This window comes from Lissotriton helveticus, chromosome 7 (genome assembly GCF_964261635.1).
Source record: "Lissotriton helveticus chromosome 7, aLisHel1.1, whole genome shotgun sequence".
Classification (NCBI taxonomy): Eukaryota; Metazoa; Chordata; class Amphibia; order Caudata; family Salamandridae; genus Lissotriton; species Lissotriton helveticus.
In genome coordinates this window covers 74,776,935-74,795,019 of record NC_136068.1, presented here as the reverse complement: position 1 = coordinate 74,795,019, position 18,085 = coordinate 74,776,935, and the positions used below count along the sequence as shown (strand labels likewise).

General features: G+C 45.0%; 1 protein-coding gene across 2 annotated transcripts in view; it reads left to right on the top strand.

Moving 5' to 3' along the window:
- The window catches only part of LOC144768103 (tyrosine-protein phosphatase non-receptor type 6-like), a 203,922-nt gene that overhangs the window by 127,520 nt on the left and 58,317 nt on the right, over positions 1-18,085 (top strand). For both annotated transcript variants that reach the window (XM_078651503.1, XM_078651502.1), the window contains 2 exons: positions 12,036-12,115; positions 12,472-12,621. In XM_078651503.1, coding sequence (XP_078507629.1) covers positions 12,036-12,115; positions 12,472-12,621 — 230 coding nt within the window. The remainder of the gene's footprint in view (positions 1-12,035; positions 12,116-12,471; positions 12,622-18,085) is intronic.

Genomic DNA, 18,085 nt, shown 5'->3' with positions numbered 1-18,085 from the left:
ATTACAGCTGCTTTAAGGGGAAGTGAAAAGTTTGGCAAAGAGAGAGTAGTTGGAGGAGATGTGGGTAATGAGGATTGCTGTGAAATGAAATCAATAAGAAGATGATTGAAAGCAGGATATTGAGACGAGTGTGCATGAGAAATATGGAAAGTATCACAAATCTGAGGAAAAGTAAGAAGTGTATTGTCTTTGAGTATTTGAGAATAAGTCATAATGCCTTTATCAATCCATTCTTTCCAAAATAGTGCTTTGTTAGTAAGTTTAAGGGATTTGTTGTACCAGATAGGAGTAAGGGAATGTAATTCAGCTTGCGATAAAAAAGAGCGGAAAAGAGATAAAGAGAGTGTCTTAGAATGTTTGAGAGTAGGGGCAAGAAAACGTGCCGGCGGGTGAGTGAGACGAGAAGCTTCAAGAAAAGAGAAAGGGGAAATTTGTTCGAGTTCTAAAGAGCTCCAAGCAGTGATGGAGGAAGAGGCAGAATCATCCAGAAACGACCATATCTGTTTAAGAGTAAAAGCGGAATGGAAACGAGAAATATTGGGAAAGTTTACTCCACCCAAGTGTTTGGGTTGTTGTAAGCGAGCAAGAGATAAACGAGCTTTACGATTATTCCACAAGAATTTGGTTAGCAAACGATTTATGGATTTGAAAAAATAAAGTGGAAGGGAGATAGGGAGCATTGAGAGACAAAAATTAACGATAGGGAGTAACATCATTTTAACCGTTGCAAGTCTGCCCCACCAGGACAAGAAGAGGGGAGACCAACCATTTATAAGGGAAGTGAGTTTGTTTAGAACATCCTTATGATTAATTTTAATAGTTTCTCTGATGGTGTTGGCATAAAGAATACCAAGACATTTGATATGAGTAGGATTCCATTCAAAACCAGAACCATGAAAGAGATGAGAAAGACAAATTTATTAAGAGGTAAAACCTCGGACTTGTCAATGTTCAATTTATATCCAGAAACTAAGGAATAAGCCTGTAACAGGGAAAAAAGAGCAGGTAAAGAAGTGGATGGATTAGAAACATAAAGCATAATATCATCTGCATAGGCTGTATATTTGATCTCAACATTCTTATATAGAAAACCAGTGTAGGAAGAAGAGCGACGAATTGTTTCCAAAAATGGTTCTAAAGCAAGGACAAATAAAAGGGGTGAGAGAGGGCAACCTTGTCGAGTGCCTCTATGAAGAGAAAAGGAATTAGATTGAGCACCATTGACCCAAATGGAAGTAGAGGGGGCAGAGTAAAGTAAACGAATATAGCGAATAATAGGAGGACTAAAGCCATGCCATCGTAAAGCCCCAAACATAAAGTCCCAGTTGACGCGATCAAAGGCCTTCTCGGCATCTAATGTAATAGCCGCAATAGGGGATTTCATTTTAGAAGCAAGATTGATAATGTTAAGAAGGGTTCTTGAATTATCCGTAATGGAGCGCCCCTTGACAAAGCCAGATTGATAAATGTTAGTGAGATCAGGGATGATTTGATTAATCCGCAAAGCTAAGACTTTCGCGTAAATTTTACAATCAGTATTTATAAGGGAGATAGGCCGATAGTTTTTACATAAGGTGGGATCTTTGTCTTTTTTTGGAAGGAGACAAAGCATGGCCTGAGTAAATGAACCTTGTGATTCGCCTTGGACAAGAAAAGAATCAATTAAGGAAAGTAGGTGTGGAATTAAAATAGATTTAAAATGCAAATAGAAACGCACTGTAAAACCGTCTGGGCCGGGCATTTTATCCTTGGGTAAAAGAGTAATGGCATTAAGTATTTCCGTGTCGGAGATAGGGGCATCTAAAGAGGAGAGATCAACAGCATCTGAAGGGGATTTAGGGATTGAGTGAAAAAAGGAATCAATCTGTGCTGAAGATGGATTGGATTCTGGAGTGTACAGATTAGAATAATATTCAACAAAACAATCAAGAATTTTAGCATCCGAAGAATGAGAGACACCTTGAGAATCCGTAATAGAAATAATGTTGGTCTTTTGTTTTTTAATTTTAAGATAATTGACAAGCGCTTTCCCCGCCTTATTGCGGCCGCCATACATTTTTGCATTAAATTTAAGAAGATTATTAGATGCGGAGTCCCATGAGTGTTTATTAAACGGCATTTTGGCTTGAATAAGAGAAGACAGCGTGTCAGGGGAATTGGTAGTGAAATATAAGTGCTCCAAATGTTTAATTTGTTTAAGAATGTGGGTGGATTGAGCTATGGCTTTCTTCTTCTTACGAGATACGAAGTCAATAATACAACCTCTAGTAGCGGCCTTAAAAGCATCCCAAACAAAGTGAAATTCAGAAACAGAGTGAAGATTAGTATGGAAAAATTCCGTCATGAACGAGGACAAATGCTCTACAAATAAGGGGTCTAAAAGGAGAGAATTGTTGAAGCGCCATCGTTTGGAAGTGGAGATAGGAGAAGGATAGTCCATATCCAAGATAATAGGGGCATGATCGGAAATAAGGATAGAACCAATTTCTGAATTAATCATGAACTGAAAAGCATGTTGGGTAAGAAATATGTAGTCAATACGTGAATGTGAGGCATGAACCGGGGAGAAAAAGGAGAACTCAAGGGAGTCAGGGTGGGATAGTCTCGCCTTGTGAAAAGACTTTTGCATTTTAGTGGGAGTGTACCTAGTTTTCGATTTCCTATCTAGAAAGGGATCCATGAGCTGATTACAATCACCCCCCAAAATGAGGTCTTCAGATAAGTGTGAGGAAAGGAGGGAGGAAAAATCATTCCAAAATACATTGTCGATTCCAGTCGGACCATACACATTACAAAAGGAAAGTTTAACATTGTTAATAATACATTCCAAAAATAACCATCTACCATTAGTATCATGTGATTCTTGCAACACTTGAACATTTAACGATTTATGAAACAAGAGAACAACACCATTTTTGTGATGAACAGCTGGAGAACAGAAAGCTGTTCCAACCCATTGTTTGCGCAATGAGGGTAAATCTTGGAGGGTTAAATGCGTTTCTTGCAAGAGAGCAATCTGACATTTTAGTCTCGCTAAGTGAGAAAGAAAACGTTGTTTTTTAATCGGATTGCGAAGTCCTTTAACATTCCAGGATATTATTCTAAGACCTTTCATCTAGAGCGTGATATAGAAATGAAAGAGAAGTGTAAAAGAAAGTTAATGGAAGATAGAGAAGAAAGTGAAAAGGAGCAGGAAAAAAAAGTATGTAAAAAGCGAAAATGAGCAAGGGTGAAAAAGAGAGGGAGATAACACTCCAACAGTAAAAGCACCAAGGAAGACCGAAGAAAAGTGAGCAATAAGAGGGTACCAAAAAGGCTAAGTGAGAAAAAAGAAAGTGAAAAAAGGTAAAAGAGAAAGAGAGAGAGAAAAGAATGGGAGACAGAAACTCCCATGAGGTGAGACCAAAAAAAAAGGATGGCAAAAAACCAAAGGGTTTTAGCCATACACATCAGGAGCAAAACAGACAATGAGGTGAGAGCGGGAGCAACAGGGAAAGACGGCCGCACAACAAAACAAAAAGTCTGAAGCAGAGCCTCATAAAAAGGAGCATAGAAGTTAAAAGAAAGAAGACGAACAAGCTGAGACAAATCCCAACAAGATAATACAAATGAAGGAGACTTACCAGACAATCATGAGGGAAGACGGCGTACTAGGATGTGACAGAAAAATCGCACGATGGGACAACAAAACGAAGGAGAGGTAGGATCAAACACTCGGAATATATATCTAAAAAACAAGGGAAGAGAATAAACAACACGTTATATCAAGAAAAGGTGTAGCAAAAAAAAAATTCAGAGGACAATAGAATGGAGACAAAAAAAACATTAAGAGCCACTATGTTCCATAGTATCTTCTTTATGAGTGTTGATGAACTTGCGTAGATCTGTTGGATCCTCGAAGCTGAACGATCTGTCTTTATACGTGCCCTTGAAGAAACACGGATGGATGAGCCCATATCTAGCATTCATGGCGCAGAGCGTGGGTCGTAATTCCAAAAATTCTTTACGGCGGGCAGCAGTCTGCTTTGACACATCTTGAGTGAAAAATAACTTGTGACCGGACCATAGTAACTGCTTATGCTGTTTAGCCGAATGAAGAATAGACATTAGATCTGAGTAGAGGAAAAAATATGCAATTATACCCCTGGGCTTCCAGGAAGCAGAAGAGTTTTTAGGGCCAAGGCGGTGCGCTCTCTGAATGTTAACATCCAAATGTTTATGGATACCAGTGATAGGCAGGACCTGAGACTTCAAGAAGTGGATGATGTCAGACCCCTCCGAATTTTCTGGAACACCATAAATGCGCAGGTTATTGCGCCTATTTCGATTTTCCAAATCCTCAGAGGTTTTTTTAAGCATTTCAACTTCTTTGGTGAGACTGACGACCTTGGCGGCAACATCCCGAGCATCACTAATCTGTTGCTCAACATCTGTTACCCTTTCGTCTAAAGTAGACAATTTTTCGTCAAGTCTCTGCAGAGTTGTGGTGGTGTCCGCCATGAAGGGGCGAATATGACGAAGCTCCTCCATGATGTCCTCAAGCATTACAGGAGGTGGGGACTTGGAAGGAGAGTCTTTTTTTAAGCGCTTACCAGGAGTGGTAGAATCCTTGCGTACCGCAGGGGCTGCAGAAGAAGCCTTAGAGTTCTGCGCAGGCTCCATTGTGTGTGAAGCAGGGAGCTCAATACAGAGAAATGAACGAGCACCTCACGCAAATGCACCAATGACAGCAAAATCCAAAAAGACCACCTCAAAAAGTTGAAAAACAGCCAAAAAAGCAATAAACATGAAAAGCGAGCAGCAGCTCCCACTAGGCCGTGAAAATAACAGAGTCAGATAATGTTCCGTAAGTCTGCTGACAAAGAGCACCACATGAAGTAAAGGCAATACAAATATGAGCAGTACATAAGCCACTGAAGTGAAAAAATAGGACTTGCAAAGATATAGGCGCCACAAAGAGGAGTCAAGAGGGCACAAAGTCCAGAACAGTGAGGGTGGAGGTCACTTGGTTCTTCTCTTTTTTTTTTCCTTGTTGTTAAAAAAAGAACGAGTGAAAATAAGGAAATAAAGACAAAATGGCGGCCACTGTCAGAAAAATCATTTTTCACATGTCACTATGTGAAATAAAAAAGAAAACATAGAGAGCAGCAGACCGAAAGAAGTATTTCCAACATTGAAAACACCGTTTCCTGAAGAAAACGCCGTCCTTAAGCGAGTCCTCCGTGCTTAAGATGCCATCAAAAATTGCAGAAATGCAGACAGAGAGACAAAATGGCGGCTGTTATCGGAAAAGTCAGTTTTTTACATTTTGCGCCGTGAAAGAATGGGCGCCAAGGGCAGCAAGCATACCCTGGGTCGCAGGAGGAGTTCCGACCTCCGAATCCGCCGTTTCTGGAAGGATACGCCAGCCAAAAGCGATACCTTCGTGCCTGAAGCGCCGCCGAGGTTGCGGAGCTCACGGAGGAGCGGCCATCTTAACTGCCGCGTCGCGCGCTCAGATAACTATATTTTTAAACACAAACTTTCCCTTGATTGCTCAAGTGCTTTTTGTGATTTTCAAAATGGCAATGTTGGTGCAAGAACCGAATCACCTGACTGGCTGAGAATACATGTGATTTTTCACTGTGCCCTCCATTACTTAGTTCTCAAATGAATAGGCTAGATTTCAGAAACTATTTATTTAAAAGATGTTATTCGGACTTGGAAGGGCAGGGGGTTACCATCTATGGGGCTTTGAGAACACACCTGAGAACGTTACAATTTTCCCTCGGCAGGAAAACTGTAAGAGGCTTCAGAAACAATCAACTCTGAAATGCTGTTTCTCAAACAAAATTTCATTTCTTGAGCCTCTGTCAGCACGAACACTTATCCTGAAATCCCGCTCACGGGGCGCGCCAACTGCTAGGACTGTGAGTGGAGTAGCCCAGATATGGACTTTGTTTTTTTCCTACTGGACTCCTCACCTTCAGACAATTGATTAAGCTCGGTAGCAAGCGATACACATTCTTTTAAGAATGACAGACAAAGGGATACTCGTTTCAAAGCTTTCTATAAGGAAATAATAGGCAGATTTACATCAGCGGGAAAGCATACAAATCACAAGTTCAAAGAACTCCGTACAGTTCTAAGTGAAATCCGGCATAGATTAGCCTTCTAAAGCTGGGGCAAAGGGTCTCCTGTACATAGAAATCAACATGTCCTTTCATAGGACTTTAGACAAAGACATTCATAGGTTCTACAGTATGGTTCTCAGGATATGCACCAATAGGGAGTCAGCAAGAAGAAACAGTTTTCCTCAGAATACATTTGAAGTTTCTCTCTTTGTAGTACTAGATTAGGTCTGCAGAGGTTGTCACAGTTTATTCAGGCAATCCAATTGATACATTGTGTAGCACTGGCCTGGCACAGTTCGAATGTCCCTGGTTAGGTCCAGAGGGAGACAGGTCTCTGGGAACATTCTCTGTTATTAGGGAGAGCCTCGCAATTCTTTATTTGGAACGAGAAGAACAACGTTTACACATGATAGTTTGTGACGTTGGTGCAAGATGAAGAATAGTTGTAAACACAACACGCCCAATTTGTAATGTGTTTAATAGAGAGAGAAATCAGCTCTCACACCTCTAATAGAGAAACGGCAAATGTAAAAGATGAAAAAGCTAATTATGCAGAGTTGCCAAACTACATTCTAAGAAAACATGAAGCATTCTGATATAAAATGTACATTTAATAATGTTATGGTTAATCAACCTTATAAAAATTAAAAACAGCTAAAAGTGGCAGGATATTGTCACTACCAAACCAATAACACACTCAGAGACAAACTCTAACAAAAAATATACATGGATTTGGAGCGCTTGTGATAGGATTGTGATTGGGAAGTATTGGCAGTGGGCCATGTCCTTGTGGTTGTGCCCTGTATTGTGTCCTGCACCCTTGTGTCTGCAGACAGACTTTTGATGTGGCAAACCAGTATTGAGTACACCCTACGCTGCCCATCCACAATTCCAGGGCTGATGGGGCATGGCTCGTCGCCAAACCTTTTAGTTCTCTTATTTAACATTAATTCCATGTATTAATTTCTAATAAAGTACACCTTTTGTGACCCCCCATAACTTCCTACTGCAGAACCAATAGCACACAGCTTTCATACAGCGTTTGTGCATATGACCATCTCCATTCAGCCCCTATGCCCCAGTACTTGCTGGAAAGACCAACTGCAAGTGTACTTCTTCATCCAATTGAATTCAAATATTTTTCAAAGTTTTCAGCATAGAATCCGCTTCAGATCCATATGTGCACACATTTTGAAAACAAGATGTGAAGTTATTTAGGCATGGTGTTCAGAATACAAAAAATAAAAAGACCATAAGCTAGAGAAAAAAAATATTTAAATAACTAAAAAGCTGCATCCCTTAGGGCAGTGCCTTCCAGACGGTGTGTCGTGACACGTTAGTCTGTCGGCTGCCGCCTGTAGGTGTGTCACACAACATGGTCTATGCAATACTGTCTAGGCATCATGCAGGATGGTACTGCGCATGCTACGGATACATTAGCTGTTCCTGTGAAAGAGGAGGAGTCTCCTGTGGCGGGACAGCGAGCTGTGATTGGAGTCGGAGCATCGCTGCTGCTCGCTGCCACCCTCCTTCAGACCCGTTGAAGTACCGGGCAGCGCTAGACTGCCGGTGGATCCTGCAGTGCGGTGATCCTCGTCACCCCCGCAGTCCTGTTCAATCTACGTCAGGGGGAGGCCAGCAGCACTATCGCCAGCCACTGGGGGAGGTGACAGCAGCATCGCCAGTGACGTGGCTCCTCCGACTCCAAATGCTCACTATCAACCTCATACATCTCATTAAAATAGTGAGTGTTGCTGGTTATTGGCTACTTGTTTTCATTCTTGCACATATTTACATATTGTCACTCCTAAATGACAGCAGTCCTGGAAATGTATGTATGTTATTCTTTTACAAATCATATATATTGCTATTTGAACTCAATTAGGGAACTTGTCGACTTTTTACTCAAAATGGTTGTGTGATGCTTAATTGGGCCTACTTGAACCCTTTCAGTCCATTCCTTTCTCTCATTCCACATCCCCATCCATTATGAAATGGCATGGGTCGCCTGCACAGGCTTATAACACATTTTAGTGATTTTTTAATTACTGGAAGCATACACATGAACAGAAAGAAAGCGAAAACTAAAGAAATAAAGGCGCATGCCATCAGACTCCACCTGCTCCCTGTGCTCTTCTCTCCCAGTGTACGTTTCTAGCCCAAGATACCCATATTTTAAGTTATTTCCTGGGGCCTCCACTAACTTCATAAACTGTCTTCTCCACACTCATACAAAATTCTATTCCCCTTTCCCTCTGATCAACCGAGCAGAGGAAAAGGAGAATTTTACTTCGTTTTTCTGATGACGGGCAATATCCTGTTTAGCTACTGTGAGTGCCAATCAAATTAGTGTTAATATATGACTGTACCCACCAATGGTAATGTTTAGGTTTAGAAGGGTTAGCCTGGGGTCATATGGTATGGGCCACCACAGCACTCCCTGCAAACAAGAAATCACCTGTCTCCAGAGTGGGCATATTCTGGGATTGCTCCAAGTGGTATGAAGCAGGTTTCCGTTGGGTGCCAGTCATCGGAGACAGTCAGGGGAGGCTATCCACCCATATGCCATAATCTGTGTCTAGTAAAGTGAACCCTATGAAGGCAGTTTAGTTGCACTAGTCTGAACCTGGTAGAGATTGTCGCTTTTTGTGGGTGGCTCTGGCGCCTGTTCACTTTTCATCAGTGAGCAGACCTAGGTCAGGTGGCCGGCAGAGCGTGGGACCCCAAAGGAATCAGGTGTGTGGTGTATTATCCTACAGGTGATCTATTATTCCCCGTGGTCCCCCAAAGCCACCATTTGCAGCTCTGCCATGAGTTCCAGTAATACTTGCCGAACCATGATGTAGGGGGTCAAAGCATGTCGGAGTTGTAAGTAGAGTAAGAATTGGCTGCTTTAGTGTTTAAATTCTGGTTGTAGGGTTTGGTAGAATTTAAGGGTAGCTTCCTCCATTACATCCCCTAGTATAGAGATTCCAATGAGGTCCTATTCTCCAAAGTCCTCAAGGCCGGCCACCAGGGGTCATCATGCTGGAGACCAGGCGGGTGTCAAGAGCAGTGAGCTGCATTCAAAGATGTATGTTGGGTTGTGCTGTCTGTTGTAAATGCAGGAAGAATGCAGTCAAAAGCGGAGGGAGCATGTTCTGGTGTTGTAACAATATGCTTTTGTTAGACTGTTCGCTCTTGATTTCAAATGAGCAATCAAAAGAAGTTGAAAAACAAAAAAAGACCAGCCACCTGGGCCAGAACCATGCCCAACCATAGGGGAGTCTGCTCATTCAGCTTATTGTGCCTCCCCATATAATGCATGGTAGACCTCCACAGTTTGAGGACAACTCTAGCCACCTGCGGGAGGAGTGGTGTTGTAGATTGCCACATAATAGTTCGAAGTCTTGAGGTACCCTGAGTGCCCATTTTTGTACTGCATTTGCAGGGTCATCCCAGGTATCTTGCAGCTATTCATTTATTGGTGCCTTATATTATGTTTCGATATCAGCTGCTGTGATGCCACGTTGAACGCAGACTTAAAGCATTTAGTCAAGCCTATGGGTGGAAGGGCCTTGTTCCATAGAAATCTGCGGTGCACCTCGTTAACCCTATCAAAGAGGGCACTTGGTATATCCTACGGGTAGTTCTGCAGTTGATATAAGGGACACCATTTTAAAAATGGCTGGTTGGCCTAAGAGTGACATTGGGAGGACCGACCACGTTTTGACATCTGTAATCAAATCATCAATTGGTAGTTGTATGTTGTCCTTCTAGGTCTCGAGCAGTAGGCGAGATGAAGACTCCCCAGTAGCGAAACCCTGTGTAGTCACCTGAATGTCTGCAGCCGAGACTAGGTCCCAGGGGTAGGGGTAGGGGTTGACAGGGAAGATCGTAGCTGTGGCGGTGTTAATGAAGAGTCCTGATGGTTCCCAAAAAATCCAGAGAATTTGGAGCATACAAGGTCCAGAGGCCTCAGGGTCTGTCAAAAATATCAGTAGGTCACCTGCATAAGGGGCGACGCATGCAGCTTATTTTAGCAACTCAAGACTGCACGGGGAGCAACATGGAAGGCTGTGGTCCACCAACTCTTCCTACGTTACTACCAGAGTATCAAAACACAGCCATAAACCAGCAGTGGGAGGAAAGGTGTGTCGAAGGACTAGGACAAGGAAGATGAAGAAAACGGAATTGGAATACTATATGCAATCGAGGCATTTATACCGTCTTCTGCTTTCACTGCACCATAGTCTAGGCCAACTGAGGCAGAAGACAGGTATTAGCACTGTGTTGTGACCCAACATAATGTTACACTCAACAGCTGCACATCTGATCACTCAATGAGTGTTGACATTGATAAAATATAGAAGGAGGAACAAAGTGGCCAGAGCCTCGGTCTCTGGTATGCCCTGAATCCTAGTGTGAGGTCACAAACTAACTAAATACACTTGAGAACGTTTCTGCAAGCTGAAGTAATCTGGATTATCTCGACCTGATCATCATGCATTGAAGATCCTCAGACTGGGCGCCCCCGAAATGAAAGTGACTCCCATTAGCGAATCAGATAGCTAGAAAAGTAGCCCACATTTGCTAATCAGGCACGTTTTGAGCGTGTAAAGACAGTTTGTGTAAGTGTTTTACAATGTGTGGGAGACTGCATGCGTTTGTGCTTGCTGCAGGCAATGTGTATGGTAAAATCTGAGAAAACCATAGTACAGAAGACCAGTCAGACCATAAAACAGGCCCTCAAGCAGACAAAAAGCAGCACTCAAACTGACTTATCAGACCAGCCCTTCAGCCATTGCCATATTGCTTTATAGGCTTGTCCAACCCTGCCATTAACACCCTCACACAAGTAATCAGATTTGGGGAAATTGTATTAGAGCCAGTGTCAGACAGTAATTTTGCAGGGGGAAGGGAGGGCCAGACACACATATACACTCAGACCCATACAGTCACAAACGTTCACACACACACACACGCATTGACAACACTCACTCACAACAAATTCATACATAAATGCATAAACACAAACACGCACCAAACATTCAAAAACATAAAATTTACCTGCCCTTCAGCTCCTGTAGAGAACATCCTCGAAGGTCCCAGGAGGGTTGGGACTGCTGCCTTCTCTCACTGGCCAATGAGACGAAGCAGCAGTCCCTCACTCGTCACAGATTGGGATGAGGTCAGTGAGACATGCTTACCCCACCCCACCGTGTGACGAGGTGTCACTGACTGTCAATCGACCCTGGGCACTTCATGGCTTAAAACTGTCAGGGCAATCAGTGATGTTCCCCCTTGTCATGAGGGGGAGGGCCTCGGGGCACTTTTGCCAGGCTGAGGAGGGCACGCCAACAGAGCTGTAAAGTCCTCAACCTGACAAATTTCAGCACAGGAAGCCAGGAGCCTACGCAGTGAGCACATGTCTAGCTCCTCGCTGCCTGAACAAAAGGGTGTCTGTCAGGATGACCTTTGCTTAGCCTGACACACTGTTATTCTCCGCAAAAAGGTGAGGATTTTCCGCCCGTATGGATGGGCCACAGCTGATTAAGGTGGTCTCATACATGTGATTTTGAACTTGAGGAGAGCTCAGAAGTAGGTTGTAGGAGCAATGTGGAGACCTCTGACATACCCCTACGTCAGTACCAAGGAGGATGCTGATACGAGGATGTCTATCATTGAGGATGTCTATCAGATATGCATAAAAACACCTAGGACACTCTTTATCTAGCTTTATAGCTGCGCCAATGAGATCTGCTTTGACGAGAGCTCCTAAACATATTGTGAGGGACTCCAGGAAAGGTCGTTGTTAATAGTGTGTCCTGTGTTCTTTCTGATGCCTGTGTCCACCCTGGGTCCTAGTTCCAGTTGCCTCGCCTCCTGACTGACACTTTCCTCCTCACTTTGTACCCTTCTTTTATTTTTCCTCTTTCTCAGTTGATGAAACCAGAGTTATCCTTGAATCCGGAGACCCCAAGGTTCCAGGATCCGATTACATCAATGCCAACTATGTCAAGGTAAGGGAAGATCATTGTAGTCGCTGAGACATTGCGACTGCTGGATTAGAAAGAACTGATCCCACCGGGTGCACCATCGGCTCCAAGAGGCATCGGTTGACGTCCTGTTTCAGCACTTTCAGCTTTCCTCCACCTGTCCGTCCATCTGTCTCAGTCTCAGGAGGAGATGTGGCCAACAGATCTGAATTCTAAATGCATTTTTCCCACTTGACCAGTTGTGTGTGATCCTGGGCTTTGTCATCTGGTACCTCGTTTTGTTATCCGTCTCAAATATTTGGGGCACTTAGAAACAGGTGAAACTCTAGTATTGAGTGCCATATCAATAATGGGCATTGTCTGTCTTTCTGTGTCTGCAGAACCGGTTGGTGAGTCCAGACGAGTATGCCAAGACCTTCATCGCTTGCCAAGGGTGCCTCGCCGACACAGTCAATGACTTCTGGCAGATGGTGTGGCAAGAGAACTCTCGGCTCATCGTAATGATTACGCGAGAAGTGGAGAAAGGCAGGGTGAGTCCCAATCATAAGTCTCCACTGGACAGGCTTTGATAGCACTGTGATAGGTGCGATGTCCGCTCCGCCCCTCAGCAGCTGAAATCGCTGACGTTGATCTCGGTCCTGGATGGATCCAGAACTCAAATTCCCAGGATACACCAGTGGCTCCCAGGTAGGTGCTGCCCAGGGTCGTACTAAGAATAGTCCAAGTAGTCAGCAGATGGCCGGGTACTCTGCACAGCATACCAGTGGCCCTGGTGAAAGAAAGTGCACGAAGCCACCTCGAGTCCCCTTTAACCTCTTCAGCCCTGGGCACGGGTTTCACATCACGGGGGCAGAAAGAACCATGCATCTCGCCCAGGCAGAGGTTAATAACCTCGCTGTACCGCTATAATTCACTCGTGCTCAAGGCGGGCCTGGAGTTATTCAATAACTTGAAGGAAATGTCTTGCCGGAGCAGGGGCCAAAGACTCCAGGCCAACTTGTGAAGGGGGGGCTTCTGTAGCGCGCTTCTGGAAAACGCGTAACAAGTATTTATTTATTTTATTTTATAAATTTATAAGGCGCGCAGCTACCCAACAAGGGTTTCCCGGCGCCGAGGACACAAAACAAGATAGGTGTATTGAAATGAAGTAAGCAGGATTTATTTCTCAAACAACCAGGTCTTAATTTCTCCTGAACATGGCGTAGTTCTCCTCCTTACGGATGTGGGGAGGGAGTGCATTCCAGAGGGTGGGTCCTAGGGGGAAAAGGATCTCCCACCCATTCTTGCTAGCTTAAACCTAGGCACACAAAAAGTAGCTGCTGATTGTGAACGCAGATTTCGTTTGGGAAAGTAAGGACGGGCCAATGCTTGAAGATATTTTGGCGCCGTGCCGGCTTTAATCCTGAACAAATAGCTCAGGGCTTTGAACCTAATCCTGTTCTCAACCCTGAGCCAATGCAGGTCCCTCAGGTGTTTGGATACGCTGGAGGTTTTAGGGATGTTGCATAGTAGTCTGGCGGCTGAGTTTTGTACCAGTTGCAGTCGCCTGATTACCGCCTGGTTAGAACCAAGGTACAAGATGTTGCCGTAGTCAAGCCGAGAAGTTATAAGGGCATTGACTACGGTCTTTTGGGTAGCGGAGGGCAACATCCACAGGATTTTTCGTAGCCACTTTATAATGGTGAAACAAAGACCGGCAACCTTATTGGCCTGTTGTCTCATGGAGAGGGCATTATCGACAAGCACCCCCAAATTGCGTACATGGGTGGCTGGTTGGGGGAGTTTTCCCAAGCCAGAAGGCCAATGTGTGGAGTTCCATAGGTCTTGGTTTTTTCCCAGGAGGAGGACCTCCGTTTTTTCACCATTTAACTTCAGCTGGTTGTTAGACATCCAGCTGAAAATATTATGTAGACCTTGCTTAAGAGATGAGGGAGCAGAAGGGTTGGATTTGGACAGTGAAAAAATAATCTGCGAATCATCAGCATAGGTCATGAGGGTAAATCCTGATTTGTCCGCTACGTCTGCCAAAGGACAAAGATACAGGTTAAAAAGTAGAGGGCTCAAAATGGAGCCCTCTACTATGCAAAGTACTCCTCCCGAAGAAAAGAGCAGAAGCCACATCGGGGAAAGGTAACACCATTTATATATTTATATATATATATATATATATATATATATATATATATATATATATATATATATATATTATAAAATAACAATTGCCGTACTTCACCTACGGGGGTTCAGGGAAAACTTTGAAGAAAAAGTGGGCAAATGGTGCATTTTCAAGCAACTTCAATATGCACCAACCTCAAATGCGCCCTGAGCCCTAGACTCCGGGAACCCTACCAAATCTCAAGCCTAAACCCTACAAAACCAGCCTCGGCATTTTCTATTTTCTAGCTTTGCTACCGTTCCAGAACTCTATATATGACGACTCCCCATTGCAACAGATTCAGACAAATGGGTGGTAACACAAAATAAAGAGGTGCACAAATCAACTCCCACATATAGTTACCACCTAGATGGAACAGGCGTTGCCTTAAACATGTGAGTAAAATTAAATTTGAATTTGGTAAAGCAAACAGCCTTTTATCATTTGGAGGATGATATGGTTGAGTATAAATAATTATGTAAAACTAACACCTCTTTTTTACTGTGCTTAGGAGCAACAAAACAGTAACAGCGCTCTACTTGTTATTATAATTCTATTGAGCAAATTAATGATAAACGATGCCTCTACGAGATACACAAACATCACTTTAAAGTCTTCATACAACGTGGAATCCTCCCCTGACTCCCAACACCCACCTGTTGCCAATAGCCAATTCTGTAATGACCACGTGGAAGCTGATGCCTATCTGCTAGGGATGAGCGTGCGGCAATACCATGAAAAGTGGATGCTCACCAGACCATTGTATCTGCATTAGGGCTGGGCTGTCTTTTGATAGTTTTAGTGTATGTTGCACTGGTAGAAAGAAGTGTTCTTCCCACATTTTGTTACAGCATAGAGTGAGTGTATTAGTGTTACAAGTTACACACACGGTTCCAGTACTTATGTAACACTAAACCCTACAATGAATTACTGATGATTCCAGCTCAGACTCCAGGTCCTCTCTGATCCTTCCATCAGACGCTAGTGGGATACGGGAAAAGGCACGTTCTACAGACCGACAACATTCCATGCACCGGAACACTGAGCCATTCCGGGGGACAGGACACTGCAGTACATTCATCTTTTTAAGACTATTCACGACAATCTGACTGATTTTTGATGATGTCTGACACTTGTTGTGTTGCCTTAAACAGCATGTCGGGCAAAGGTAGGATGCTTCTCCCCTTTGCTTCACATGTTCATTCTGAGGATTTATATGGTCGCTGTGCTCACCATTAAGAATAAAGACCTGTTTGAGATTTTTCTTGTCTGCTTAGATATGGGGTCATTGAGACTGGGAGTGTTCACTGAAGGTTCAGGAGATCTGGATCTATGTCAGAATTTCACATCTGAAAGAAACAGGTTAGTGTTAGGTTCGAGGCATGTGGGCTGCTAAATTCATATCTATTGCATAGATCGCCGCCTAGTGTTGGGTCCGGATGATTGCACATTGTTGTCCTGGAAGAGTCTTCGAAGTATCACGAGATAGGTGGCTCCTCCCCTGGACTACAGTGCGCATGGGCATCGACTCCATCCCCAGATTGTTTTTTTCCGCCATTGGGTTCGGATGTGGTTTCGATGTCTCCGTGTCGGAACCGAAACACTTTGTTCTTAAGGCCAAAAGGCCTTCGTTACCTGCGTCGGTATTGTTTGCGTACGGTCTCGAGCATCCTCCGACTCTCTGAGCCGGAATTCTGCGGAGTCGAGTAACTCTTCGGACATCGAGGCCCTCTCGTCGCAGCAAGACCCCGACGAACTTAACATGGAGCGGAGCCCGTTCAAGTTCTGCCCCGTCTGTGGATCCAAATATCCACATATCGACGTGCATCCGGTCTGTAATAAATGCCTCTCGCCGGACCACAACGAGGAAAACTGCATGGCCTGTTCAAAATTCAGGTCAAAGAAGACGCTCAAGCATCGGCGCGCGACGCGCCTCGAGGCCCAGCGAGCGGCCCCGGCACCCGACGACATATTGACGACCCCGCAGAAGAAGGCAGTAGCCATCATCTTCAGATTTCTCCACCGTCGACGGAGGTCGAGGCGGAGCCCGAAGACCAAATCGAAGGACAGGCCCTGGACCTTGAATACATCGAGGAGGTAGGGGACGACGAGGAAGTTTATGGGGCCGCGGAAGATAGCTCAGAGGAAGAGCTATGCCCCGAAAGCTACATGACTGAGGCCACGGGATCGCCACTCGGCCTTACCCACGACCCAGCATCGCTATCCCCGGCCCCGCCTTCTGGCCCGGCCACGGACACTCACGCGGAGCCGCCATTACATGTATCGAAACCGAAACCGAAACCTTCGGATTCGACGGCACCAAAGATGGCCGACGTCCCATCAAAATCAAAACCGAAACCATCGGATTCGACAAAAACTAAAATGGCCGACGTCCAACACAAAATAGCGAAGCCTGCTCCTTCATCGACTCCGTCGACCTCCGGCCCACAGAAGTCGAAGAAGACTGTCGAGTCGACAGCGCCGCAAAAGGTGCCCAAAGAATCATCCTCTAAGAAGGACGTCCATCAAGTGTCAAGCACAGTTGCTCCGGCACGGACCTCGAAGACTGCTGACACGCCTTCGGCCGCCACTGCGGCGTCTACCAGTAAGCGCACAGTCGAGTCAAAGTCAACTAAAAGCCATGACCCGAAGACAGGGGGCACTACGCATCGGCACAAAGATGCCGGATCGGCAGCAACGGCGTCGGCGCCAAAGGCTGCAACTGAGCGGCGACCCGTTAGTAACGAAGATTCGTCGACGGAAAACTCGTCGACACCGAGGGACTCCGACGCAACCGAACATCGGCCGTCAGTTTCTAAACCCTCTGGTTCCTTCACTAAGCAGGTCACCGACTCCCTCAAACGTATTCGGGAAAAGACTTTGTCGTCAACAGCTCCCACGCCGTCGGCTCCGAAATCGGTGGACACACCTCCGAAGACCTCGGCCAAGCTTCTCTACTCTCTGCCACCTAAGGTGGCACCGCAGGCATTTGCACCCAGATCGGTGCCGAAAATCGCTGACACGTCGGACACTTCCACGCACAAAAGCTTGGATCGACATCACGCCTCTGAAGACCAATCAGAGCATTACATCGATGCCCAAACGGGGAAATTGACCCTCTACAAAAGGAAAATCACTTCCCAACCACTGGAATCCTATGTCATTCCACTGAAAAAGAAAAGGCCGGCACAGGACATTCCTGCCCTTGTTGAACCTGTTCTGCCACCACCGAGAAGGAGTCCATCACCTTCCCCCGACCAGTCAGGTGGAGAGGATGATGACCAGTACAATTTCCCAGTTGACAATGACCCTGATGTTCAACTGGACTCATATGGCGATACTGGGGACCAAGGTGGACATCAGGTGGTTCAAGATCCACAGGGGTTTGGGGCACGTACATCACCGACAGAGGATTCAGCAGCGTTTAATGCTTTGATAGAGCGGGCAGCGGCAAATCATGATGTGGACATGCATGCTGACCCGGTAGAGGAGGATTTTTTGTTTGACACTTACTCTGTCTCAGACAGAACAGTTAAAATACTTCCTATGCTCAAAGGTGTCCTTAAACATGCACCAGAAATCTTTAAGGAACCTACCAGGGCGAGAGTGGTGAACCCACGTATCGAAAAGAAATACAGGCCAGCACCTGGAGACCCTGCATATATTCGGGGACAGTTGCCTCTGGATTCGTTGGTGGTCGCCAATGCCCGCAAGAGGGCGAACTCCCAAACAACGGGTGAAGCTCCTCCCCCAGACAAGGAGTCGAAAGTGCTTGAGGCATCCGGCAAAAGGGTGGCTGCGCAAGCTGCCAATATCTGGCGTATAGCAAACACACAGGC